The 23862-nt window shown below is 44.8% G+C and overlaps 1 protein-coding gene across 4 annotated transcripts in view; it reads right to left on the bottom strand.

Annotated features, from left to right (window-relative positions):
- EXOC6B (exocyst complex component 6B) overlaps window positions 1-23862 on the bottom strand; it is a 431011-nt gene that overhangs the window by 143338 nt on the left and 263811 nt on the right. For 2 of the 4 annotated variants that reach the window (XM_090035133.1, XM_090035135.1), the window contains exons 16-19: window positions 22462-22573; window positions 16195-16329; window positions 14584-14763; window positions 5400-5429 (exon numbers count right to left, since the gene is read on the bottom strand). In XM_090035133.1, coding sequence (XP_089891259.1) covers window positions 5400-5429; window positions 14584-14763; window positions 16195-16329; window positions 22462-22573 — 457 coding nt within the window. Of the gene's footprint in view, window positions 1-1189; window positions 2043-5399; window positions 5430-14583; window positions 14764-16194; window positions 16330-22461; window positions 22574-23862 lie in introns of those variants that run through there. The other 2 variants (XM_090035137.1, XM_090035134.1) reach the window with 2 other exon arrangements.

The following is a 23862-nucleotide window of genomic DNA, read 5'->3' as shown; positions in this document are numbered from 1 at the left end:
GTGCTGTATCTAGAAGAAATCGGAGCCCCGCTGCAGTAGTAACACGAGGGAAAGTTGTATTGACAACTGGACTGTGGGGAGAGAAGGGATTTCTGAGCCAACGGTTTCCCACTTTTCCATTGCACTGAGTTTTTATACAAAAAATTAAAAAATCTTTAAGAGCAGTTGACAATACAGGTTAATATAGTTTCAAACAAGGGTACAACTGGCAAAAGACGGATGGTACTGCGGATTGGGTACACATCAGAAACTCAAAAAAAAATTTAAAAAAATAAAAAAATAAATAAAAAGGGAGTTCAATCCCCATTGACCAGACTTGTGTAGACTTGGCACATGACAGCCTTTACATTCTTCCTTCCATTTATATTATATCCTCATGATATTTGACCTCTCCCCACTGAGCAGGATGAGAAAAAAATTCATTCATGTTTACAAAATACTTCAAAATCCTGGGATAAAAGATGCTAAGGAATGATGGAGAAACTTGGTGGTCCAACCACTAGGGTCTTCTGCCACCCCCGACTGAGGAGCATCTCGAATGAAAAGTGAGTTTGTTTACAAGTATGAGCCACCCCTACTTCTCCTTCAAATCAGGTTTAATGCTACAGAGAAATCTTTTGGAGGAGGAAGTCTTTCCATGCTCAACTAGACGCCCTCTTGTTCTTGAAGTGCACAGGGCAAGACTTTCAAAATTATCTGAAATAAATCAGACCTGCTGCCCACCAATTACCAGTGAGCATTATTCCAAAACTGGGACTTGGGAAAAAAAAAAGATGGCATTTTCATGCTGCTCTTTTGTGGCTTTTATTTCCTTCTGTTATTCGCTTTGGGAATAGCATTCTTTCCATTGGGAAGAGGCCGATTTTCCATTAAATATAAAGCAGCTGCCATATTGGAAACAAAAAGTTGATTAAACGCAGATTTTTTTTCCTAACATATACTCAAAGAGCTAGAGCCATGTTTATTTTTTAAAAACTACCCTTATTACCTTAATTGGCAGATGCTTTGCCCCAAGAAACCAGCAGGAAGAGATTATACAAAATTGCAACATCTTTATTATAGGATCTTAAACAAAAATCTATGCATTAAGCACAAGGTGAAAGACTGACAGCATTTGAGAACCACACTGTGTACCCAAGCCACACAGCAGACTTTTATACATATGAAAATATAAGCGGTGGCACCAAAAGTTTCCTCATACGTTGCTGCTGCTAATGTGACTAGTTCAACTTTGCTATTTATTCAGGTTTACAGACTGTTTGCTGAGACTACCGAACACATCGCAGTGTAGAACCACAGGCTCCTGGAAATGGGGCTATGACCTGGACTTCAGTCATTAATGTAGAAGTGACTCAAACTGGTGAGTTAGCAGAACCCCCTCTCCCCCCCAATATCATTTCCAATCCCAGATGTCAGGGGACTTGATTATAAAGAAACAACGACCAGCGTGACAAGTGCACATGTTGGCTCATTTTGCATTTGTTGCAACACCCAACACACAAATTCAAACCCATCTTAAAACATCTAAGGGTTAGATGGGAAAGCAAGAGACAGCTACTGTCATTAGCAAAGGGATTTAGCCCGGTGTTTGATAACACACTGGTTCTGTGTTGCCACTTCCAAAACACGACAATTAAAGGTCTTTAATCTTGAGAATGGAGCTAAATCTGTAAGGACCTGTACTTAAGGGCTTTGCATTTGCCTCTATTGATGTTATTAAGGCCTATCAAGACTATACGTTGTCTGAAGAATGGAATTTTTAGGAAATGCCATACACAATGATGATGCTTTATGTTTAATTGTAGTCATTGCTGTAGAGCTAACTAGCATTGTATTTGAGCACTCAGACTGCCGTTGAAAAGAATTCAACTTAAAAATAGCAAAAGCTCATAACATTTCCAGTGCAGCTGCAACTCGCAATACTCGGAAAAGGGATTCCAGAAGTAGCAAAGGTAAATCCGTCGCATTTGAAGATTTTTGCTCCTTCCTTGAAGGCAGGTGGGTCTGCTCTTGCGGTTACATTAAGCAAGGCAGCGAGGGGCCTTTGAAGCAGACGCGGTGTTAATCAGCATTCCTTTTCACAGTCACAAGTTAAAGAGGAGACTTACAAGATCGAAATGAAGGAAAAGCACATAATTGCAAAGTCTATTGTACTTGAGCCTAAAGGGAAAACATGCTTTAACGTCTAATAGGGCTCCTGGAAGGTGCCTGCTGGAGCTTTGGTGCAGACAGTTTTCAATCCTTACCTTTACTGATGGGCTTTCTAGTGCCAATTTCAACGCTCCACGCAACTGCTTTTTTTCCCCCCACCTCCTATTGCAAAGGTTTCAGCGCATTATAATTTTTCTAAATCCAAGCCTGCAGAGCCAACCTAAAGCCAAGCATGCCAGTGTAACCAAAGGAATAGAAGCAACACCTAGGTGAGTAGGCACATGCTGGTTTAAAGGATTTATGGCACAGGGCATGTTGGCTTCAATTACTTTTCAGAGTGTTGAAAGCACACAAAAAGCCATGTAATTACAAGGTAACTCAGCTTACCCAACCTCTAGTTAACCAACCCTCCCCTGGGTTAACCAGAGGTCAGGCTCCTCACCAGTCAGCAATGCACACCAAGCATTAACATCTCTGCTGCCCTTCATGCTTGTCAAGGTTTTGGGTTTCGAATACTCTCCCAAAAGCACAGGGAAGTAAGGCACAGCCATCAAACTAGCACAAGGAAGGCAGCCCGGGACAGCATGTCCATGCAAGCAATCCTGTCCCCGTTCACCGCCTCGGTCTCTCCCGTCTAGAGCCGGCTCGGTTTGTCCAAGCTTCTACAGGACTGGCTCTGTACCATTATAAGTCAATAAGAGTAAGATTAGGCCCAGCAGAGAAGTGCTATGAACACAGCAGAGATTTCAGGAACAGCTCTTGGTCCCATTTTCAGTAGATTAATAAATCACAAATTATAAATCTCATTTTTCCATTGCTATCAGTTGCACAAACATGTTATATTCAGGCTATAAAAACCACCATATAACCTAGCTGGTAACTAGGTTAAGGCATGCTTTTTTCCCCCACCCCCAATGGGCAAGAAGAACATTTCTAAAGGGATGGCTGGACCACAAATATTACCACTATTATGCCCTTACACTTTAAATCTGGTTACAGTGTCCTTGTAGCGAAGCAACTTTGTAGTATCGGATTTCATTTAAGAAAAAAAATGAATTAAAAAAAAAAAAATGCACAACGTGATCCACTTGACCGATTTGTTCAAAAGATGTAGGGGACAAAAAAAGGATTAAAATGAAAATAAAATCTGTAACAGTTTAAAAAAAAGGCACTTGGGAAAGTCCCGCCATAAAAAGGGATTATTTCACTGCTCACACTTTCCAGGGAACCTACAGAGATTATTTTTCACCGATTTAGACCAACGAAACAAATGCACCCGTCTCCATAGGAAGCCGACTCCATGTCTAGGCACTGGATTCAATTAAAAACAAAAACAAAAATACTAAAAAGGTACAACTGGCTTCTGGATTGTGAAAGTTGTGAAGAGTCAGAAGCCAGACTTCTTTTTATATTCGTGTCCTTCACAGTGTCCTGAAGATAATCACCCAGGAAAGTCCAAATACACGGCAGGACAATGTCCCCGATCCCGGGAAGGGGGGTGATAATGCAAGGCACCCCTGTCCTGCAAAAGGCAGAGCATGCAGCTTCCCAGCACTCGCACTCCCTGCCAGCGCCGAGGGAGTGACTGGGTCCCGGAGCCGAGCCATAGCTTTGATGGAATCGAGCCTCAAATTGCTTTAACAAACCGCTTTCTTTTCAGAAGCTGGCATCAATTTGAGACCTCGATGTTGACTTAGAAACCCCCAGGTGTCTGAAGCCTGTACGCACCGAAGACAGCGCTATGCTCAGTTTCCAGGAAAAGGAATATGCACACCCGACTGCATCATGAAAATGTCAATACTACCAAAACAGCCCCAGAGGCAGCTTTAATAAGGAGCACGGGTTAAATGCAGAAGCTTAGAAGCCGAGTTAAATGCTACAGATTAACATTTACTATCTCGCACCAGTAGAGCAGAATTGAGTCTACAGAAATGAGGTGCACTTGTTAACACGTGCCTTGGCTTGCAGACACTGGAGTAGAAAAAACAAGGTAGCTAGAGTGTACTTTGTTTGTGATCTATCCATGAAAATGCCTTAGCTTTTCTACTGAACATGAAAACAAGCATAAATGACGACAATTAGAGGCATTCATTGAACCAGAATGCAGGTCTGCTTTGCGTTCTTTGGACTAATTGCCTTAATCCAAATAGCATGATAGCAACATCAAGAACTTGCACTACTCACTGCGAAACTATTCCAGCAGTACAGCCAGAGGGGAAGGCTGAACGGTCTAAAGCATCAGATTTGGAACTGGCAGAAGGAACCTCAGGTTCAAATCCCAGCAGCGCTAACTCAGCCTATCAGCCCCAAGAGGGAGAAGAGTTTGAGCAACACGCTGTTTGCAGGGTACGCAGGAGAGGCTCTTTCAAAAGATCTCAACTAAAGCCCCCTCTGCTCTGAGCAGACTGTCAAAACCCCCTGGTGCTTTGCTTTCCCTAACGACAGGAATTTGTCCCCGTTTCTTTGGCCAGATGCTGCCGATCACCATTACTGTGGAAGGGAGCAAGTAATAGGTGCACCCCAGGGGTGGCCGCCTTTCAGTGGCACCATATAATTTATACAGCACTTAAGGATGCATGGGAATAAGAGGCATGATTGAAAAGAAGATTATTATTATTAGCTCAACAGTTCAAAATGCACTTGCATGTAGTATGATGACCCTGCCCCTTGGTGCCAGTTCCCTGTACTGCCGTGACCCGTTACACTGGGAACAGCAACCAGGACAAAACTTGGTCTTTTGCTCTGAGCTCAAAGGAGCTGACAGCCAGCCTCCCAATACATGCCAACTCCAAGCCACGCGGATGGGCTCTGGAGCAAACTGCAGCTGATACGCCTTGGCTAGAAGGTTTGCTATGGCTTTGGAAAAAAAGGTAAGGGATGCTGACGGACTAGATTTAATGGGCGATAGCTCGGAAGTCGCTCTTTATAAAAAGGATACTGCATCAATACTTCACACACTTAACAGAGAGCACCTTGCCTGTTGGGAAGCCTGCTTTTCCACAGCACCCCTGGACGCTCCATTTACTACTTTTCTTTTACTTTTCTTTTGGAAACTGGTGGAGGAAAGGCTGTACGTTCTACCAGAGTCAAAGGGGTTAAATGTCTTTTCCAAGACATTCAGGTTCAGCTTTCTTCCCTGTTGCTTCCTCCCTTCCCAGAATAAAGACCTTTTCTGGTTCAAATAACCCTCTAATATTTGAACTGCGAGCAGAGCATACCGAAGGCATACAACACACAGTCATACTCACCGACATTGTAGAATGGGCATCTACATCCCCCTACAGAGGACAACACAGGGAATTCAAATCAGAAGCATAAGAGAGCGAAGGAACAGTGCGAAAGGTAGGGAGGAGAGAGGAGTTCAGTAGCACACTGGTTGGCACTGATAAAGTTTACTCTTTAAACAAGACTGTCACGTGTTGCTCGAGAACTCAACAGTGCATTTAAGTAGCTGGATACGATCTTTTAAAAAGGACTCTCCTTTTTCCCCATGGCAAGTCAAAAACAACTTGTCAGGTCAGCACAAGGCAAGGTACCAGAAGATCAGACTTCTATTCTGGGCAGTGAAGTTAACATACTATGCAATCATGACAGTCACAGCCCATCTGCCTTGGTTTCCCCATCTGTAAAATAGACGCAATGCTTACCATCCTCACAGACACACTTTGAGACTTAATTTTCTGGTGCTTATTTAATGGCATACTGGTATTTGGAAATCTAAATATTGAGCTGCAGCTTACCGAGATGGTAGACGTGGTGTTTTACTTTCCTGCTTGATGATAATCTTCTCCACCCCCCCCCCCCGGCTAAAATAAAACTAAGCTTCCTGACCCAAGCAGCGAACACCTTGGTTACTGTAAAGCTCTGCACCATTTTCCTTCTTTTAACATGTCATGGAGGCAATGTTTCACCTTACTAAAGACTCAACACAGGTCAGTGTTTTCTTTAAAAAGGAAAAAAACCCCAAAACAAATCCCAACATTTCTATTAAAGCTTGCTCACAAATACATGAGTCGTCAGGGTCACTGTGCTTATTTGCAACATTGAAGAGATGTCAATACAGTTAATAAAGCATTGGGCAAACCGTTTCAAGGAACAAATCCTTGGAGTTTACACAGTTCCAGCTGAAATCTGTGTCTGCCATCTGGCAAAAAATGAGCACAAAGGAAAAATCTCCCTGTGCAAAAAGTTCATGCTCGAGACGGGAGAGGTTCTACTTTGCCCGGCCGCTAAAAGATTACTTCCCCTTCCCAGGTCACTGTAACCTCTCGACCTCCCCCGATTACCTTCCAGAAAAGGTTATCAGGATACAAGACTAACAGAGGATTAAAGGAAACCTAAAATAAAAACAAAAGCACACCCCTTTCCCCAACTCTTCCCCCTCTCCAGCTTTCGCTCCCCCCTCACCCTTCCCAAAACAACATCCTTGCTTTGTTAACCTGACAGTTCACGGTAGGTGTTGACACAGCTCTCCATCTTTGAAAAGCTTAAAGTCAACAAATCACCATGTTTGGAGTAGCCTTGTCAATGCAATTTACATTAACTTGTCCAACGAGAAATAGAAACAACAGTCAGCCATCGTGGACAAAAGGCCGTTTCATTCGCTCCCTTCCAACCCTCGTGCACCAATTATTAATCTATCCCAACCACAGCCCTTCACCCACCGAAGAGCAAGGAAGAGCCCCTTTCCTTTCTGATGCACTCAAGTTCTAAGTCTCCGCTGGCAAAGCAGGAGAGCACGCTGCATTTTAATAACGGGACAGCAAATTGCACTTGCTAATTCAGAAAGGAGAAGGCCACAGGGCCTCAGGTCTGCCATGCTTTCCTCTCCAGTAACACGCTATTTGTTTTGAAATGCCGTGAGCACTTAACAGACCATTTTTTTAATTGTGGCTGTAAACCACCAAGAAAGTTTTGTGCAGCAGCATAGTGCTACAGTCCCATTTGTTTAACCGTGAACTCTTCACCCTGAAACATGTGCTGGAGGTATGTTGGCGTTCTGGATCCAATATGCAGCCCTAAATTTGCCATCTTCCCAAACGAGCAGCAAGTTAGGAAGAACCGCAGAGACCTCTTCAAAACAGCCGGTCTACCCTGGCCATCAACCTGGCAATTAGGGCTATGAAGCCCCCATGCAAAGCCAAAAGTGTGTTAACTGTTGAGAGAGAGAAACTAAAAGAAAATTCAAGGATCTAAAAAAGTGAACAAAAAACTGCTTTTTTCCCCACAAATAAACTACCCTTGTTTCAGGCCCTCTTTGTCCGGATGGATATTCAAAACTGCTACCCACAGAGGTCCAGCTTTTCTCCTGGAAAGGAGAAGGGAAGGAACATGTTTCGAATGTTTGGAAGCCTCTTGCGTCTCCAAGCATGTCGAGTTGCATTAACTAGGACTATTTCCTCACATACCACATGCACCTTTCCCCAAAAACGTATCTTCCAAAATGGGGGTGCATGTCTTAAGTAAGAAAGCCGATGCTTTTCTGCCCGGAGTAGAAGCATGAAGACACGGTCACAAAGCTGCTGCTGCTTTTCCTCTCCCGCACGTCCCTATTCCCTACTCCCCGAGAGGGACGAGTCCTGTCTTCAGCATCAGCTGTCCTTTTAACACTTCCACAGCTGAACTGCAGCAGGGACAAAACCTCATCTTCAGCTCACCCTGCCTTCCCTGCTCGGGGGAAAGCAAACAATTCAGCTGGGAAAAAGTTCAAACTGAAAGTTTTTACCTGAACAGGAAAGGGAGGGGAAGTGAGCTGAAGATCAAGCTCTGCCCCATGCAGCTATAAAAGTCTGGGGGAGGGAAAAACAAATCTTCCTTGTCCCTTCCCCCAAATAAGGTGCGTGTTTTATTAGAAGGTGCGTGGTATAAAGAAAATAGGGTGATAGTTTGGGTCGATATTGGAGCTCGCTTACAGCTACTGTAAAAGCACAGCTCTCGGCACTCAAAAACAAGGAGTGAAGCCAGAATCCAACTTGAATCCCAACTTACCCTGCGCATCGTGCAAAGTTACTATCCAAGTTTTTCTTTTCCCTCCAGGGGAAATTCTACCTCGAGGCACTCGGATCCTTCAAGGAGATTTGATCTACCTGACCAGAAGCCTTAACCCTAAAGACCTCTGCTACTGCCCCATTAAAGAAGAGAGGACTATGTTACATATATTAAATTACGCACACCTTCTCAGGCTCAAGGCTTTGGTCTCAGAGATTTATTATGGGACGGACCAGCTTTCTATAACTAGCATGGCCATGCAAAAATCCATAGGCCTAGGCAGGCCAAGCATTTTGCTTGCTGGTCATAGTCATCATTGGAAGCAGCCCATAAGTAGCCCCAACAGCTCAGCTGGTGAACTTTTGGGACAACACACAATGCTGCTTTAGTGTGCATCATTTAACCCGTTTCTTGCTATTTTAAGGATCTTGTGAGTTTGACAGATCGTCCTCTAGTGAACTTTTGTGAGTTAAAGAAAATCAAATATCCTCTACAAACTATTTTGAGCGAACAGAGTAACTGTGATCAGCAGTCTTGGAAAACAACGCAATTGTGTATCCAGAGGAAAGAAACAGGATGGGTGGGAGTGATGGGGAGTTTTTCTGATTAATGTCTCAACTCTGGTTTGCAGGAGCCATTTCAAGGAACAAGAGGACAGCTCACTCTGCATGTACCCATCCATCCTTTGCATCTTAGGTTGCCAAGTGAACAAACCATGGGTTTTGAAAACAGGACTGAGACTTCACCCAATGCAGCTCGTCCCGTATCAAAAGTCTTCTGTTACTAATAGTTTCATAGTTTCATAGTAGCTAGAGTCGGAAGGGACCTAGGTAGATCATCTAGTCCGACCCCCTGCCTTAGCAGGAAAGAGCACCGGGGTCAGATGACCCCGGCAAGGTGCTCATCTAACTTCCTTTTAAAAATCCCCAGGCTAGGAGCCTGCACCACTTCCCCTGGAAGCTGGTTCCAGGCCCTAGCCGCCCTGACTGTGAAGTAGCGCCTCCTAATATCTAATCTAAACTTACCCTCCGCCAGCTTGTGACCGTTATTCCTGGTCACTCCTGGCAGCGCACGGGGGAACAGGGACTCCCCCAATACCTGCTGATCCCCCCTGACCAGTTTGTAGCAGGCCACAAGGTCCCCCCTTAACCTTCTCTTGTGGAGGCTAAACAGGTTCAGGTCCCGTAGCCTCTCCTCATAAGGCCTGCCCTGCTGACCCCTGATCATACGAGTGGCCCTCCTCTGAACTCTTTCCATATCGTCCACGTCCCTCTTGAAGTGTGGCGCCCAGAACTGGACGCAGTACTCCAGCTGCGGCCTGACCAGTGCCGCATAGAGGGGGAGGATCACCTCCCTGGACCTGCTCGAGATGCATCTGTGGATGCATGACAGGGTACGGTTGGCCTTCTTGACTGCCTCCCCACACTGCCGGCCCATGTTCATCGTGGAGTCAATGACGACTCCAAGATCCTTTTCCGTCTCCGTGCTGGCAAGAGGGGAGTTCTCCAACCTGTAAGTGTGGTGCCGGTTCTTCCTCCCCATGTGCAACACCTTGCACTTATCAGTGTTAAACCCCATCCTATTCTCATCCGCCCACCGTTGCAACCTGTCAAGGTCAGCTTGTAGCCTATTGCACCCTTCTAGTGCACCCACATCCCCCCACATCTTAGTGTCATCAGCAAACTTGAACAGGGTGCTTTCTACCCCCTCATCCAAGTCACTGATGAAGATGTTGAACAGTGCAGGCCCGAGGACCGAGCCCTGCGGAGCCCCACTGCCCACGTCCTTCCAGGTCGAGAAGAACCCATCCACTACCACCCTCTGGGTGCGGCCCTCCAACCAGTTGGCGACCCATTTAACCGTGTGGGCATCGACACCACAGTCTCCCAGCTTTTTGATGAGGACAGGGTGAGAGACAGTGTCGAAAGCCTTCCGGAAGTCCAAAAAGACTACATCCACAGCAACCCCTGCGTCTAATGATTTGGTGACCTGATCGTAAAAGGCCACCAGGTTGGTCTGACAAGACCTGCCACTGATGAACCCATGTTGGTTGCCCCTGAGCATACATTCCCCCGAAAGGCCCTCCTGGATGTGTGCCAGGATAATTTTTTCAAAGAGCTTACCCGGGATTGAGGTAAGACTAACTGGCCTGTAATTTCCCGGGTCCTCTTTTTTTCCCTTTTTGAAGATAGGGACCACATTGGCCCTCTTCCAGTCCTCCGGCACCTCGCCAGAGCACCACGAGTGCTCATAGAGCCGTGCCAGGGGTCCCGCAATGACCTCAGCCAGTTCCTGTAGAACCCTAGGGTGAAGATCGTCCGGACCAGCGGACTTGAACACGTCCAGCCTCTCCAGAAGTACCCTAACTAACTCCTCGCTAACCCTTGGCCCAGGCGTGTCTCTCTCGGGGCCCGAGGGGGGCCCAGCAGGGAGGTGGCTGAACTGGTCCCTACTTAGGAAGACAGAGGCAAAGAAATCGTTAAATATGTTAGCTTTGTCATCTGGCGTGATGACTAAGTTGCCCATCGTGTCCTGCAGGGGCCCCACATTACCCGGGACCCTCTTTTTACCCCCTATGTATTTGAAGAAGGACTTCTTATTGTCCTTAATCCGGGAAGCTAGTCCTATCTCCAACTCTGCCTTGGCCCTCCTGACTGCCCCCCTACATCCTCGGGCGACTATAACATAGTCCTTCTTGGCGATGACCCCATCTCTCCATTGGGTATATGCCTCCCTTTTAGCAAGGAGACATTCCCGGATGCTCTTAGTGAGCCATGGGGGTTTATGTGCCCTCCCGCTCCCTTTGACCCTTGTTGGGATTACCTCCCTTTGGGCATGGAGGATCGCCTCCTTAAGGAGCAACCACTCACCTTCGACATCTGATTCCCTTCCCCTCTGGGTCCTCAGCGCTTCCCCAACGATCCTCCTTAGCTTGTTGAAGTCAGCCCTCCTAAAGTCTAGGGCTGTTGCCTTGCTGCAGCCCTTTGCCACTTTACGCTGGATGGTGAATTCCAGCAAGCGATGATCACTGTCTCCCAGGTGGCCCATCACCCGCAGCCCCCTCACCAGGTCATCACCCGTGGCCAGCACCAGGTCCAACAAGGCGTCTCCCCTGGTGGGACTGTGCACCTCCTGGGTTAGATGGAGGTCCTGCACTCTGGCTAAGAACCGACGTGAGCGATCAGACTTGGCTGACTGCTCCTCCCAGCAGATGTCTGGGAAGTTCAGGTCCCCCATGATGACCACATCCTTAGCCCTCACTGCCTCTGTGAGCTGACCTAAGAATTCCTGGTCGAGCTCTTCTCCCTGGTTGGGAGGTCTATAGTAGACTCCCACCGTTAAGTCTCTCTCCCCTGGACTGCCTTTTACTCTAACCCAGAGCAGGGTTGGAGTCAAACCAGCAACCTAGAGGCAACAAGTGCTGCTCTTCTACCACAGTGCCATAAATATCTTTTCCTATGTGCTAAAGTTTCATAGTTAGTCTTCCTTATTTCTGTTTCCATTGCCTGTCAAACCTTTTCTGCTACTCGCTTTCACACTGCTTCAACAGACTGTTTTTATAAATTCCTATGATCTACAATGCTATAGGTAGACCGGGGGTTTTTCGAAGGAACATAACTGAAGTTTTATTAGCTGAATACAATATAGTCAGACACACACAAATTATAGGATCAATCTATGAAAGACTGCCAAGCCTTACAAGAACAGGGACAGGGAGTGTGCACGACATGGGAGTTTAAATCAGCCCTAAATTGAAGCGGTGTTTTTTAAAATCCACTGCAATAATTTAGGGCCCCCTTTTTGTCTACACACGCCCCAAGAAAGTAAACTGACTGTTGCAATTAAGCAAGCAGTATTTTTTTGTTTAAAGCCATAGTGTCACAGTTCTTCCTGGCCTTAGGTTACATAGGAACCCCTCAACAATTTGGAATGAGGGTGCATTTCCACTGTTCTTCTACAAAATGTAGCTTTGATGCATCCTAAAGTTTAGATTTATACAAATAGTTTAAACCAGATCCACAGCCTTAAACATTATTCTTTAGAATCTAATAAAATGACCCAACCTACTCACACAGTGGTGCTGGGAATTAAGCACATGTACAATGTTTTGAAGCTAATATTCTGAACTTATGGGACCTGCGTAGCACTGTTGTGTGTGCATGCACTAGCTCGGCATCATTAACCTGGGAAGCCATCACTAGGAATAGGTGGAGCAGTTTTTGGAGCAGTGATGGATTGTTAAAATTTTTTGTTTTTTTTAAACCGGGGTTGGAACAGAGAGGTTGCTTCCAGGCAGCACAATCTTTTTGGGGGCTAAGTAGCTGCCTTTCCCATTTCCAAAACAATTTTGATTAATTTGAAAAGGAAACGTTAATGTTTTAAGGAAGATAAATCACCCTAGGTCCATCTCATAAATCACTGTGGGCATGTCTTTCCTCTTTCACATCTCCATGTTAGCTATGCTTCATGCTTCAGTGAAAAGACACCCTGTCAAGCAGGGGATAGAGCAAGACTTCACAGAAGCAGAGAATGAACAAAGAGGGGATTTCTACCCTTACTGGAAAGGAAGTGAGAGAGAGAGAGAGATAGAGAGACAGACACAGAGTGAAAAAGAGAGAAAGTGGGTGAGTAAGTGAGTGTGCGTGGTGAAAGAAGAGAATATGTTGTAGTGCTTTTTTTTTTGGTTTGAAGTGTTTGATTTCCAAATATATATTCATCTGTATTTCAATAAACTGCCTCCCCTTTCATCCTAGGCTTACATGCATTGAAATAGTCACTACATCACCCAAAATGACCTGGTGAGAAAAGCATGAATTCCACTTACGCTACTGCACAACCTCTGCCAATTGTTATATTCATAAATATCTTTGGTTTAGACATGGTACTTCGAAACACTGCTCAAGGAACACTTAAAACTGCGTGCATCCCCTTTAGTAGCTGATCCACATAAAAGACAACAACCTACTACCGTGACTAGCTTAGCTGGTCATCTGATTCAAACGACCAGATTAAAAACCTGCTGATGCCCCACGGTGGCAGTCAGACACCAAGGCCCAACCTGGCCCTGTCATCTCACCGACCTGTGCTGCACTATGGAATACAGCTGGTTTGGAAATGCACTTGACCCAAAGCAAAAGTCACCCAACCATTCCGATCCCCCCCAAAAAAGTTATCTGTGATACACGCCAGATTCAGGCCTGTACTCCCTTTTGCAGTTCAGCCTCAATGGCGGACTCAAGTATGAAGGACTGGAATCAACTTCCCAATCTCACCACTGGCACTTCAGCGTCCCCCAGCAACCAGAACTAGCCTTCTTGCAACTGTCAAATCTCCTTGACATCATCAAGAGGGCTCTTGTGGGGTCCAAAATGCCATGGATGCTGGATTTCCTAAATGTACCACTACCACGTTTAGGAAATGCTTTAGCACTGGCTCTCTGACACTGCTGAGGAGATAAAACCTTTGCAGCAGCTCAGTCACACAGGTATGGACAAGAGGAAAGCAGCAAAGGCAGACAGAACTGCAACTGGACCAGAACATGCTTTGTCATCTGATTTCAAAATGGCCAAAATTTACAATGATGTGCACCCATGTATCGCAGCATTGGAAACCTCATATGAGGAACTAGCAAGTTGTGCAAAAAAAGCAACTAGTCATTATTATATGCTGTATAAATGCCGTCTTCAACGTTATATCTTTCCTCTGCAAAATTCTGAAGGAAGATACTAATACGTACAAAATCTATGAGACCCAAAGTAAAAAAGAAAGGAGATGCTTGTGGAGAAGTGAAGTGAAACTGCCTGATGAAGATGTACTTTTACTCAGTGGGATACTACATTTCACCTAATCAAAAACAGATGAAAATGAATAGGTGTTTTTTTTTCTAGGAACAACCAATAAGAAAACTGCAGGCATATTTTAGATGGAGAAAAACAAATCTCTACTGTAGGATCCAAAGTTGTAGTTTGAGCCAGGGTTTCTGGTGGCTTTACGAGCACATTTGGGACATAAATACAACTCAGAATACCCAAAGGCAAAAATACATCCTCAAACTACGCACCGTTCATCGTAAAAAAAAATTTTTAAAGTTTAATGCCATTTAGAAAAAACCTCCTACAATCTCAGATACTTAAAATAAAATGTAACATGAATACATAATCAGTTATGTCCCTGACTTTCTTATCACTGATCTGTACATTTCTCCCAGGCTTTCAAATAAACAAGCTAATTCAGGAGAAGTTTAAGGAAGCTTGACTTCTGATAACACCCGATAGGATATACTAGAATAAAACCATTCTGTTCATGACCTCTGTCCCCATAGGGTATTATTTATAATATACGCTCCAAGAAAAACAAGGTTAACTAACAGCCTGAAGCTTCAACTGTGGCATCAAGCCCTTCTCCCCTTTCAGCTTCTGTAAATCGGGTCAGGCTGGCACTTACAGGGAGGTGTGTGAACACGGCAAAGGTGCTGCGCAGGAAGGCAATCAGATCTATAAGGTAATCGCTGGCTCTGCTGCCCGGTTCTGCTGCCATCCAATCATAATCCACCAGCTGCAAGAATTGGTCGATCTTCTGGTTCAGATTGGTGTAGATCTCTTCCTCTGCAGCATGGCGGGCATCCTAGAAAACATGAGAAAGGGACTGTGGAATATGGTCCAAAAGGAAGTCATGCCTCCTAGCCTAGGCAGTATGGGTGATACTAAGGTATAATGCAAAAAGGTTGCACTCTTTGCTTGTTCTTCATTAACTTCCTTTTCCATCCTGTGTGTTGTGTACTAGAGCTCCCTTTTCTCCATCAGTCAAGCCAGAAATGCCTGGTGTAAGAGGTTGATCTAAGCCCGCTGAATTCATAGAACATTAACTCTTTCTGAAGGGTCAGACCCTTCTCTCTCTCTTTTTAAACTCACTTACTCCCCATGATTTTCTATCTATAAAATATCATAGTTTCATAGTTTCTAGGGTCGGAAGGGACCTGAGCAGATCACTGAGTCGGACCCCCTGCCATGGCAGGAAAGGGTACTGGGGTCAAATGACCCCAGCAAGGTGTACATCTAGCCTCCAATTAATATCAATCAATTAGAGCTTCTGATTAAGTTTTTCCCAAGAAAAAGAGATTTAGCCATACAGCTCCCATGAAAATGAATGCATTTTGTTGTTAAATTCCCTTGCCGTCGCAGCATTTGACTCTTCTGCTTCAAACAGAGTCAGCACTGAGACGGTAGGTTGGCATTGTCAGCACAACTTAAAACAGTAAGTAGGCCGACACAAATCCCTTCCTTCCATCAAAAAAAATAGATGACTTGTCACCTGAACTACACAGCAGTCTCTTGCCCCATCTCACTCCTACAATTTTACCATCCCTCCTTCTCATAGTCTTATTAGAGCATCGTTCATATCCCGTGTCAGAGTGAAGTCCAGTTGTCTCCTCCTGCCTATGGCATCTCTCTGCTTGTTAAAAATTGCTACCCAGAAGAGACGAACTTGAACGTTTCCAAAAATTGCTATGAAGTAGTCGCACTCTCCCTCTTGTTCGCGTCTGCTTGTGTTCTTTTTGGGAGGTAGTGTTTTCTACTATTTGCTTGTGCAAGGAACTCGCTGGTAGATGCACTGATGGTGGCTGCAATAATGCCCCATTAGTGATATACACAGTGGCCTGGAGAGATGTTGGTAAGGTAGTTTGGTGGTATTCAGATGCCATGTCAAAACGTAACTTCAGTACACTCAGGGCACAAACTAATGAGCAAGTACACATAAAACTACCTTTTGGAACACAGTCATATATACTGTACCTTATTTCTCATTGGTTTTCCTGGCTGCTTCGCTTCTGTTGGGTAATAAGCACCAGCAATTGCATGTCTTTTTAAAAAAATCCCAATTTAAAACAGTTCAAGAAAAAAAGCATGTTGAAAGGACATTGCAGATTAAGAGATGCTCAGAATTTCTGCATCCGTGTTGTTAAAGATATTTCATACAATAAGAATCTGTGGAGCATGAACAGCAGCTTATCCCCCACAAATCATAGTCTACAAGAAAACAAAGGATATTTCTCACCTTGAATGTGGTGGTCCCGTACAGTTTGGTCGTGTGGACCGTCTCTGGGAGTACATTGGTTATATTGGTTATGAATTCCTCTAGGAACCGGCAGGATTTCTCCAAATGGGTTGTATTAATGATAATTTGCACAAGCTGTAAAGGAAAAGGAATACGTTCAGATGTGTCTCATGTTCTAAAAGGCAGGTCATGTCAAATGAACAAATACCAATTTATAAGGGGCTTTTGTTACTTTTGACACTGTCAAAACACACTATGCCCTGCTGAAAGCTAAAGGAGGATTGTCCTGTCTTAGCAACATATGAAACTTAGGCGAGATCACACTTGGGAAAGTGTTAACGTGGCAAGGATTTTATGAATTTTGTGAATTCAGCTGTCAATCATTGCTCCTTTCAGGGCACTTCAAACACCCTCAAAATGCAAGAAGGTTAGGCAAGGTACCAAATCCTGACCAGAAGCATAACCCTAAATAACCTGTATTTCTGAGTGACAGCCAACAATATCACACAAGGGCATTTAAAAAATGAAACCACAGACAGTTTGCTGGTAATCATGAACTGGTTTTACTTCACTACAGGTGGTATGAGCCACAGCATTCCTCGGCCTCCTGTCTTCGAGCATACTAGGCCTAACTTTTGTGGCTTTATTTATCTTTTGTTTTCGCTGCTTCCTTCATGAAGTGAGCAAGTGGCATGTAGACAGGATAATAGCTTGTGACATTACGGATAACTACAAAGCAAACACTCAGCTGGAGTAGATTCAAGTCAAGTGTTTCAAGTCCAGGGCAAGACAGTCCATGCTTCTGCTAGGGAACAACTTATTTAGCTATTGATTCAGATTACTAATTTCTCCAGCAGGAACCCTGTCTTCTTGCAAATCACCTTGCATGCTACGGGTATAAGACAAACAAGAGAATAGCTTCAAGCAAGACACTTAATCTCCATGTGGCACTAAAGTGTCCTCAGATTGTGGGGCTGATTGATGGATTAGACTACTTGCAAAGGGAACTGCACTTAAGGCACTGGGAAAGAGACCAAATATATCGGTGATATGCTGTCACGTGCAGCATGAGATCTCCCATAAATACCACCCAGAGTGAAGTCCCCCATGACAATATTTTTCCTACAATTTATAGGATTCATACAGAACATAAATTCTTTATGTCTGTAACCATCGAGTTTACTATTCCAAGCATACAAATCCAACCCCCAGTTACTGAATACCGATGTGGACATGGGCCAATCTAGGATTTTGAAAACTGGGGTGCAGATGGTGAGGTGCATCATCACATATAAAAAAAACCATCTTTTTCTCCAGTTAAAAAGCTGGAAGCTTTAATCTGCTAGGGGCCTCGGGCTATATTTTTCAGTTTAAGGTGGAAGCAAAAACAAATATAACTTTACTGGAACGAGTTCAATACAGTCCACAGGACTGTGAAATGGGAGCAATGTTACCAGGAGCAACTAGCAGGCCGCAGAATTGCAGAAGAAAGGATAGTTTGATTAGTGGAACATGAAGACCATTCAAAAAGGAAAAAGAGTCATTAACAACTATGAAACAAAGCAATTAGAAGGAATCAGATGGATTATAATGAGCTACGAAGCTAAACGAGTCCCTCATTGCTGCCTGAATAGAAATGCTGCTGTCACTACTAGGTGGTTGGGTTTTAAACTTTGGGTAGAGCATAAATCAAAGGGGGAAGAGGGGTCTAAGTGCATCCCCTAGATCCACCCCAGAAGTGATCGCATTTATGTTCACAAATGAACAATTTTAGTTCCTTTCATCTAATCCTCAGGCTCCTACCAGTGGTATAGAGGCAGTTAAACTACTCTATCTTCTCGTATACAGCATGCCCCAAAATAAGATATACACCTGGTTTTTGAAAGGCAAAACGAAGGAAAGAAAGAAGTCTTTTCTTGCAGTAAATGAGTTTCTTGCATTTACCTGGGGAGCTGAGCTTGCTCATTGCTTTGTTCCCTGTGGATCGCATACAGACTTTACTATCTTTTGTCCAGTAATAAAACAAACTCCTCTATCATATTTCCTCACAGATAATAAACACTTTTTTGGGAAAAGATGCAATGTTGTATACAAGAAAAGGTGGTACTTCTCTGCACATTCCTCAGCACGCTGTTCTTGAAACCTCGATTTTGGGCTTGATGAGTGCTCATTCATTTCCCTTTTTCGATTTCTGCATGTTGTTTTTATAATGCCCTCCTGATTTGGCTTGCGAGCTTGTCCCTTGGAAGACTGATTCCCCTTCCAAAACTAAACACCCCCTTCCAGAAGTGGACCAATGCTCCACATAACCAAAACCAGCTTTCAGCACTTGCCTAGCTAGTGGTTTCTATTTCCTGTCTAGCTGGGGGTTCCTCTTCTGTCCGTCTCAAGGCAGCAGGCTGAAGGATGTCCAAAACAGACTGCACATACTTTTTCAGCACCCTTCTTGGCTGCCCTACATCACAATAGCCTGAAGCATCCTGAAAGGGAGTGCCATTAGTGTGAAAAAGCAGGCAAGGTTCTTTGAGTCCTTTTATTAGCTAAAAGATATCACATTTACTCAAAGAACCTTGCCTACCTGTATCCTTAGACCAATGTAGCTACCAGCAAAAACCTAGCATTAATGTGAATGCCCAACATCGTCCCAAGATCCTTGCTCAGGCTTCAGAAACCCGCCCAGTTTCATCTCGTGCCCTGGTGACTTAATGATAGAGGAGACTTTCCCACCTACCCCTTGCACAAATTTTTCAGACACATTTTCTGCAGTTGACATACCTAGAACCTGCTAACTAGCCACGCAAAACTCCTCTTGGCCTTCCTGTCTGTAGTAGCCATAGTCTGCCCATGCCAGCCACCTCCAACCCCACATGCCAACTGGTTCTCTTGCCACAAACCAGCATCAACTGTTTAAACTCTCTCTGGCTCCTTGGTACTTGATTCCTCTCCTTCTCGACGCTGGGGTACAATGCTTCTGCACCCAGCAGCCCAAACAACTGGGAATTTTTTTTTCCTTCTCCTGCAACCCCCCCTGTGCCAACACTGCATTAGTTTTGACCCTCTCTTCCTTGTTAATGGCTATGCCATACTACTGTGTCTCTGGATGAGAAATTGGGATGCATCTGGCTGAAGATGTGATGTGCAAATTAGTAGATGGGAAAATTCGTTGTCCCTGCTGCAGCACACTTAGTATTTAGATGATGCCGATCTACCAGATCCCACAAGCATCTAGCAAGTTCACATTCAAAGTGTTTCTAGAAAACAAGAGCAGTTGCTCATCTCCCGGTAACTGTGCTTCCCCACTTCTGTTGGAGAATTATAGTTACTGTCATAATTAACTATTCAAGTCTTTGTTCATGCGGGTCCTCCTCCTAATGCTTAGCTAGCAGTTCTCAGACTGACATGATGGAGGGCTGAGCAATCATTACAGCTAACTGAATAGGGATTGCAGAACTGCCCTCCTGAGCTTGCCATCTGATCCAATCGCCAGACACAGGGTATAAATCCTTAGTAAAAAGTACAGGCTAAGCCTCTAAGTAAGTTCACAGATCTTATCTATAGGAAGACTTCTGCGGATGTTGCCTGAGCTCTGCTTGAGCAGGGGCATTTGTTATCTGCTACCTGGTCACAAATTCTAATCCACAAGGATAATATTTGGGAAGAGAAAGCTTGACCTTTCATGGCCTTCTCTCATACCACAAAAAAATGGATGATTTCCTGAAAGGATTTTTTAATTCTGTCTAAAGGAAGGCTCCTAGTGAGAAAACAGAGGTTGGTGGTCTACTTTAAAGGAATATTCAGCAACCACTTTTGCAGGAAAACCAGAGTGAGGTTTCAGGACTGCCATGCTCCTGTGAAAAACTAGCATCAGGTGATGTGCCATGGATGCTTAGATCTTGCCAACTGTCAGAGTTAAGATAACAGCAGCTAGGAGAGTCTGTTGATGGATGAAGCACTTCCACAAGAATCCCAAAGGAGAAGACTTTTTATATATACATTAGAGAGAGAGAGCGAGCACTATCCGTATTTCTCTACCTAATCAGTGGACAGATGTGGACCAAACTTCAGAAAACTGTGAAGTGTAAAATGCAAGAACAGCATGGAAAGCTTGCACTGGAGGTAGCAAGCCAAGTCCTGTATCTTGAAAAGACAGATATAGTTGGGGGGGAAACACTGGAGATGTGGGTGTCTATAGGGTTGTCACTATGTTAAGGATACTCCCAAGCCATGTGCTCTGCCCACTTTCCAGTCTCTTGTGTGCTCAAGGAGGAGCAATGTTTGTGTCAACAGCAGATTCAGGGTGAGGAGGGAAGCTGAGGACATGGCCTTAAGCGACACGTGAACATACAAGGTTTTAACCCTTGATCTGGCTCTGAGATGCACATTGAGAATGCGTAAAAAGGACTTCAACAGCCTCAAACGAGTTCAGCAAGCTTCTCCTTTTAAGATCACAGGCCATTGTTTGCCCTGCACAAGAGAGATCAAACAATCGATTTTTGTTTGCAAGGTCTCATCTTACTTGCTCTTGACTAAATTGGAAAGGAAAGTTACTCATTTAGGCCAGTTTTAAAATTTAAAAGTAGAAACATGCTGCTGAAACTGTACATTTGTAAGCAATGTGGAGCCGGATGGAGAAGCCAGGCTTAATCATATGAAAAGAGCTGCAAAGCAAAACACTGTGGGCAGGCACCTCCTGACAAATTAGACCTTTGTTTTAAACTGGAGTCTGAAATGTCATGACCTGTCGGCATTTCCTGCAGGATCCTTCTTCAGCTCCAGAGCAGCAGCGCCAACGCAGCTGAACAAACCCTCCACCTCCGCATTCTCCTTAGCCCATTATTTTCTTCTTCTAGCATCACCTTCCCTCCCAGAGTGAAACAAACACTGAATCAGGCTTATACTAAAAAGTAGGGCTGAGCAGCTACCATGGTAAAATTATGAAGTTATTAAGAGCCATTCACAAAGTTACTAAGAATTTGATTCTTTCTGTATACTCCATGAATTATTTCTAAAATGGGTAGAACAGGGTAGCGATGTCATTGCATTGCTTACTGCCAAGGATCCCCAAGAGGACCGGGGAAAGAAAAGAAATATGCCCCCCAAGAACAAATGTACTCTGAAGACTCCATCTATTGACTCCTCTGTGAAATCCTTGGAAATATGAACTTTCACTTCTACCCAGAGAACTTTTACAATCTTTTCTCCAATGTCTGGTTTGTGCCTGAAAGCTTACAATTGAAGAATTTTTTTTTTGCAAAAATCTAGATGGTCTAATAAAAGATATCACCTCTACTACGAGTCCCAATTGCTTTTTCCTTTAAACCAATACAGCTACAACCTGGATATTTCACAGTCTGAAGAGCAGGACAGGGTTGAATCCCAGCTGGAAACTAGAAGATACCTACATGGGAGGTCTTGACGTGTTGCAATTCACATCTTGAATATATAAATGTTCCTAAAACACTAACAACTTTCAAGGTAAAGCAAGTTACAGCTTCCTCTTTTGCTTTGTTTCTATTAATTTTGCCTTTTACTGTAAAGCTGCCATAGAAAGGCCAGCACAGAACTCGATTAAATAAAAGCAAATGTTGATCAGGTTTCATCTTAGTATCCACAATCAGTAATTATACTGATATTAGTACTACTAGCATGGATATTACAGAAGCACACATTGTCTCTGATTATGAAGTCCACTGGCCTAGGTATGGTACACATGTGTATGCAGCTTATAAATCTACAAACATTCAACTGATTTAACTTCTCAGAAAGTCACCTGCAAACAACACATGCCAACCCGAAAATTGTTGGCTCACGACCACTTTGAAAAAACTGTCAAGAATGGCATCTTTCATATAGGAAGTTACTTCTACATCCCTGGACAGGAAATAATTTCTGGAACAGGGACGATCTTTTAAGGTCCATGTTACTATACCACCTAACCCAATGCTGTTCTGATCACACACTACAATACCAACTGGCTGCCTGAATATAAATGCTAGGTCTTTTTTTTAACCTTATTTGAATTTATCATTGCCATATGTTCCTTGTTAAACTAACTAGCTGAGAACTGAGCAAAGATATTCTCTCCCCATGCACAAAGCTCAGCAACACTATAGAGCTTCCCCATAGGATTTAAAAGGTGAACGCTTGACAGCAACACCAATGCTACGCCATTAACAAGGCACCCTCAGTGAGCTGTGAAGTCAATACAAAGATCACATAACCTGAAACGTGATGAGAGGATTTTCCTGCTGGGAGGGAAATGCTTACCTCCGTCAGCCCTATGTTTCTCCTCTTAATAACAGTTTGTAAACAGTTGCTGAGTGTTCGAGTCAGGAGCAAGTTGGTGGATTTTCTAATCATGTCGTCAACCTCGGTGGAGCTGGAAAGCAGAATTGAAATAAAACGATTTGCAAAATGCTTTAAATCCAGGAGAAGGAGATCCCAGGTCCCCTCTACCCAGTATGAGACCACCTCAAAATCTTTAGCACCTTCATTCTCATCATTGGCCCTGCCTTCCAGGAGAGCGAGTGACATACCCCGTGTCCGTGTCAAGGAGGAAGGACCTGAAGTCATCTCTTGAATCCCAAGCTAACACCTTGAACTGACCACCCTTCTGCTTTAGATCCCAATATCCAGAGGTGCCATTACATGCAGGTCCCACCCCCTTCAAACTGGAGCCGTGGAAACTAGGCACTTCTGTGAATCAACCCCACAGGCCCCGTGCCCGTTTTACAGTAGTGCTACATACGTGTATTTTTATACTGTGACAAATCAGATTTGGGAAGATCCCTCAGCCTGAACAGCTGTTTATACAAACAATAAAAATGCAGAAGTGCAGCACTGTCTGCTAGGCCGATTTTCAATGCTCTGCCTGCCAAAAGTCCCCCCACACCCAAGTGCAGCAGTGTCCCAGTGCATGGTTAGAAGAAGGTCCACAGAGCTGGCCCAGGTCTCCCCGCTGGGGTTAGTGCTCCCCCTCTGCTCCTCCATGCATACCGAGGCAGTGCAGAGTAGAGCAAACCTGCGGAGGAACCTACCGTGAGGAGGGAAGGGCCTGAAGAGGAAGAAGGAGCCTAAGGAGGAAGCTGCCCCCTGCCCTCTGCTGTGATCTGCAGAAGAGGGTGTGGGAGGTTAACGGTACCCCTCACCCAGCTGGCGTGCACTTTTCCAAGCCAAAAAGCATAGCAACCACTGGCAAGGCAATGCCTGGTTCTTGCCATTGCAGGGCAGGAAGGACTTCAGTCCCGCTGAGAGCGCACAGCTCTCCAGTTTTACTGGGACAGATCTCGGAGATAACCGTCCTCGAACGTCCCAGGGCAGAGGCGGGGAAAGTCCAGCCTACGGCTGGTTCCAGCCAGCAGCCCCTGCCCATGCAGCTGGGGCCGGTTTCCATAGAGATTCCAGCAGCAGCCATACTATGATGGCACAGGGCTGGGGTTTCCATGGAGACCACCCCCAGCCGTGCTGGCAGGGCACAGGGCAGGGCAGGGAGCTGCTCGGGGGCTGGGCTGGGACCGTGCCACCTGCATGCTCCAAGCAGGGGTGTGCAGGCAGAGGATTGCGGCTCTGGATCACGCTATCACCGTTGCAAGGAGCCAAGGCAGAGCTGCGATCCGCTGCCTGCGTGGAGCATGCAGGCTGCAGCTCTGCCCTGGCTCTGGACCACAC

This window comes from Crocodylus siamensis, chromosome 2 (genome assembly GCF_052110815.1).
Source record: "Crocodylus siamensis isolate JL-2025a chromosome 2, ASM5211081v1, whole genome shotgun sequence".
NCBI classification, from domain to species: domain Eukaryota; kingdom Metazoa; phylum Chordata; order Crocodylia; family Crocodylidae; genus Crocodylus; species Crocodylus siamensis.
Note: the sequence above shows the minus strand (reverse complement) of the source record. Positions and strands in the feature narration are given on the sequence as shown.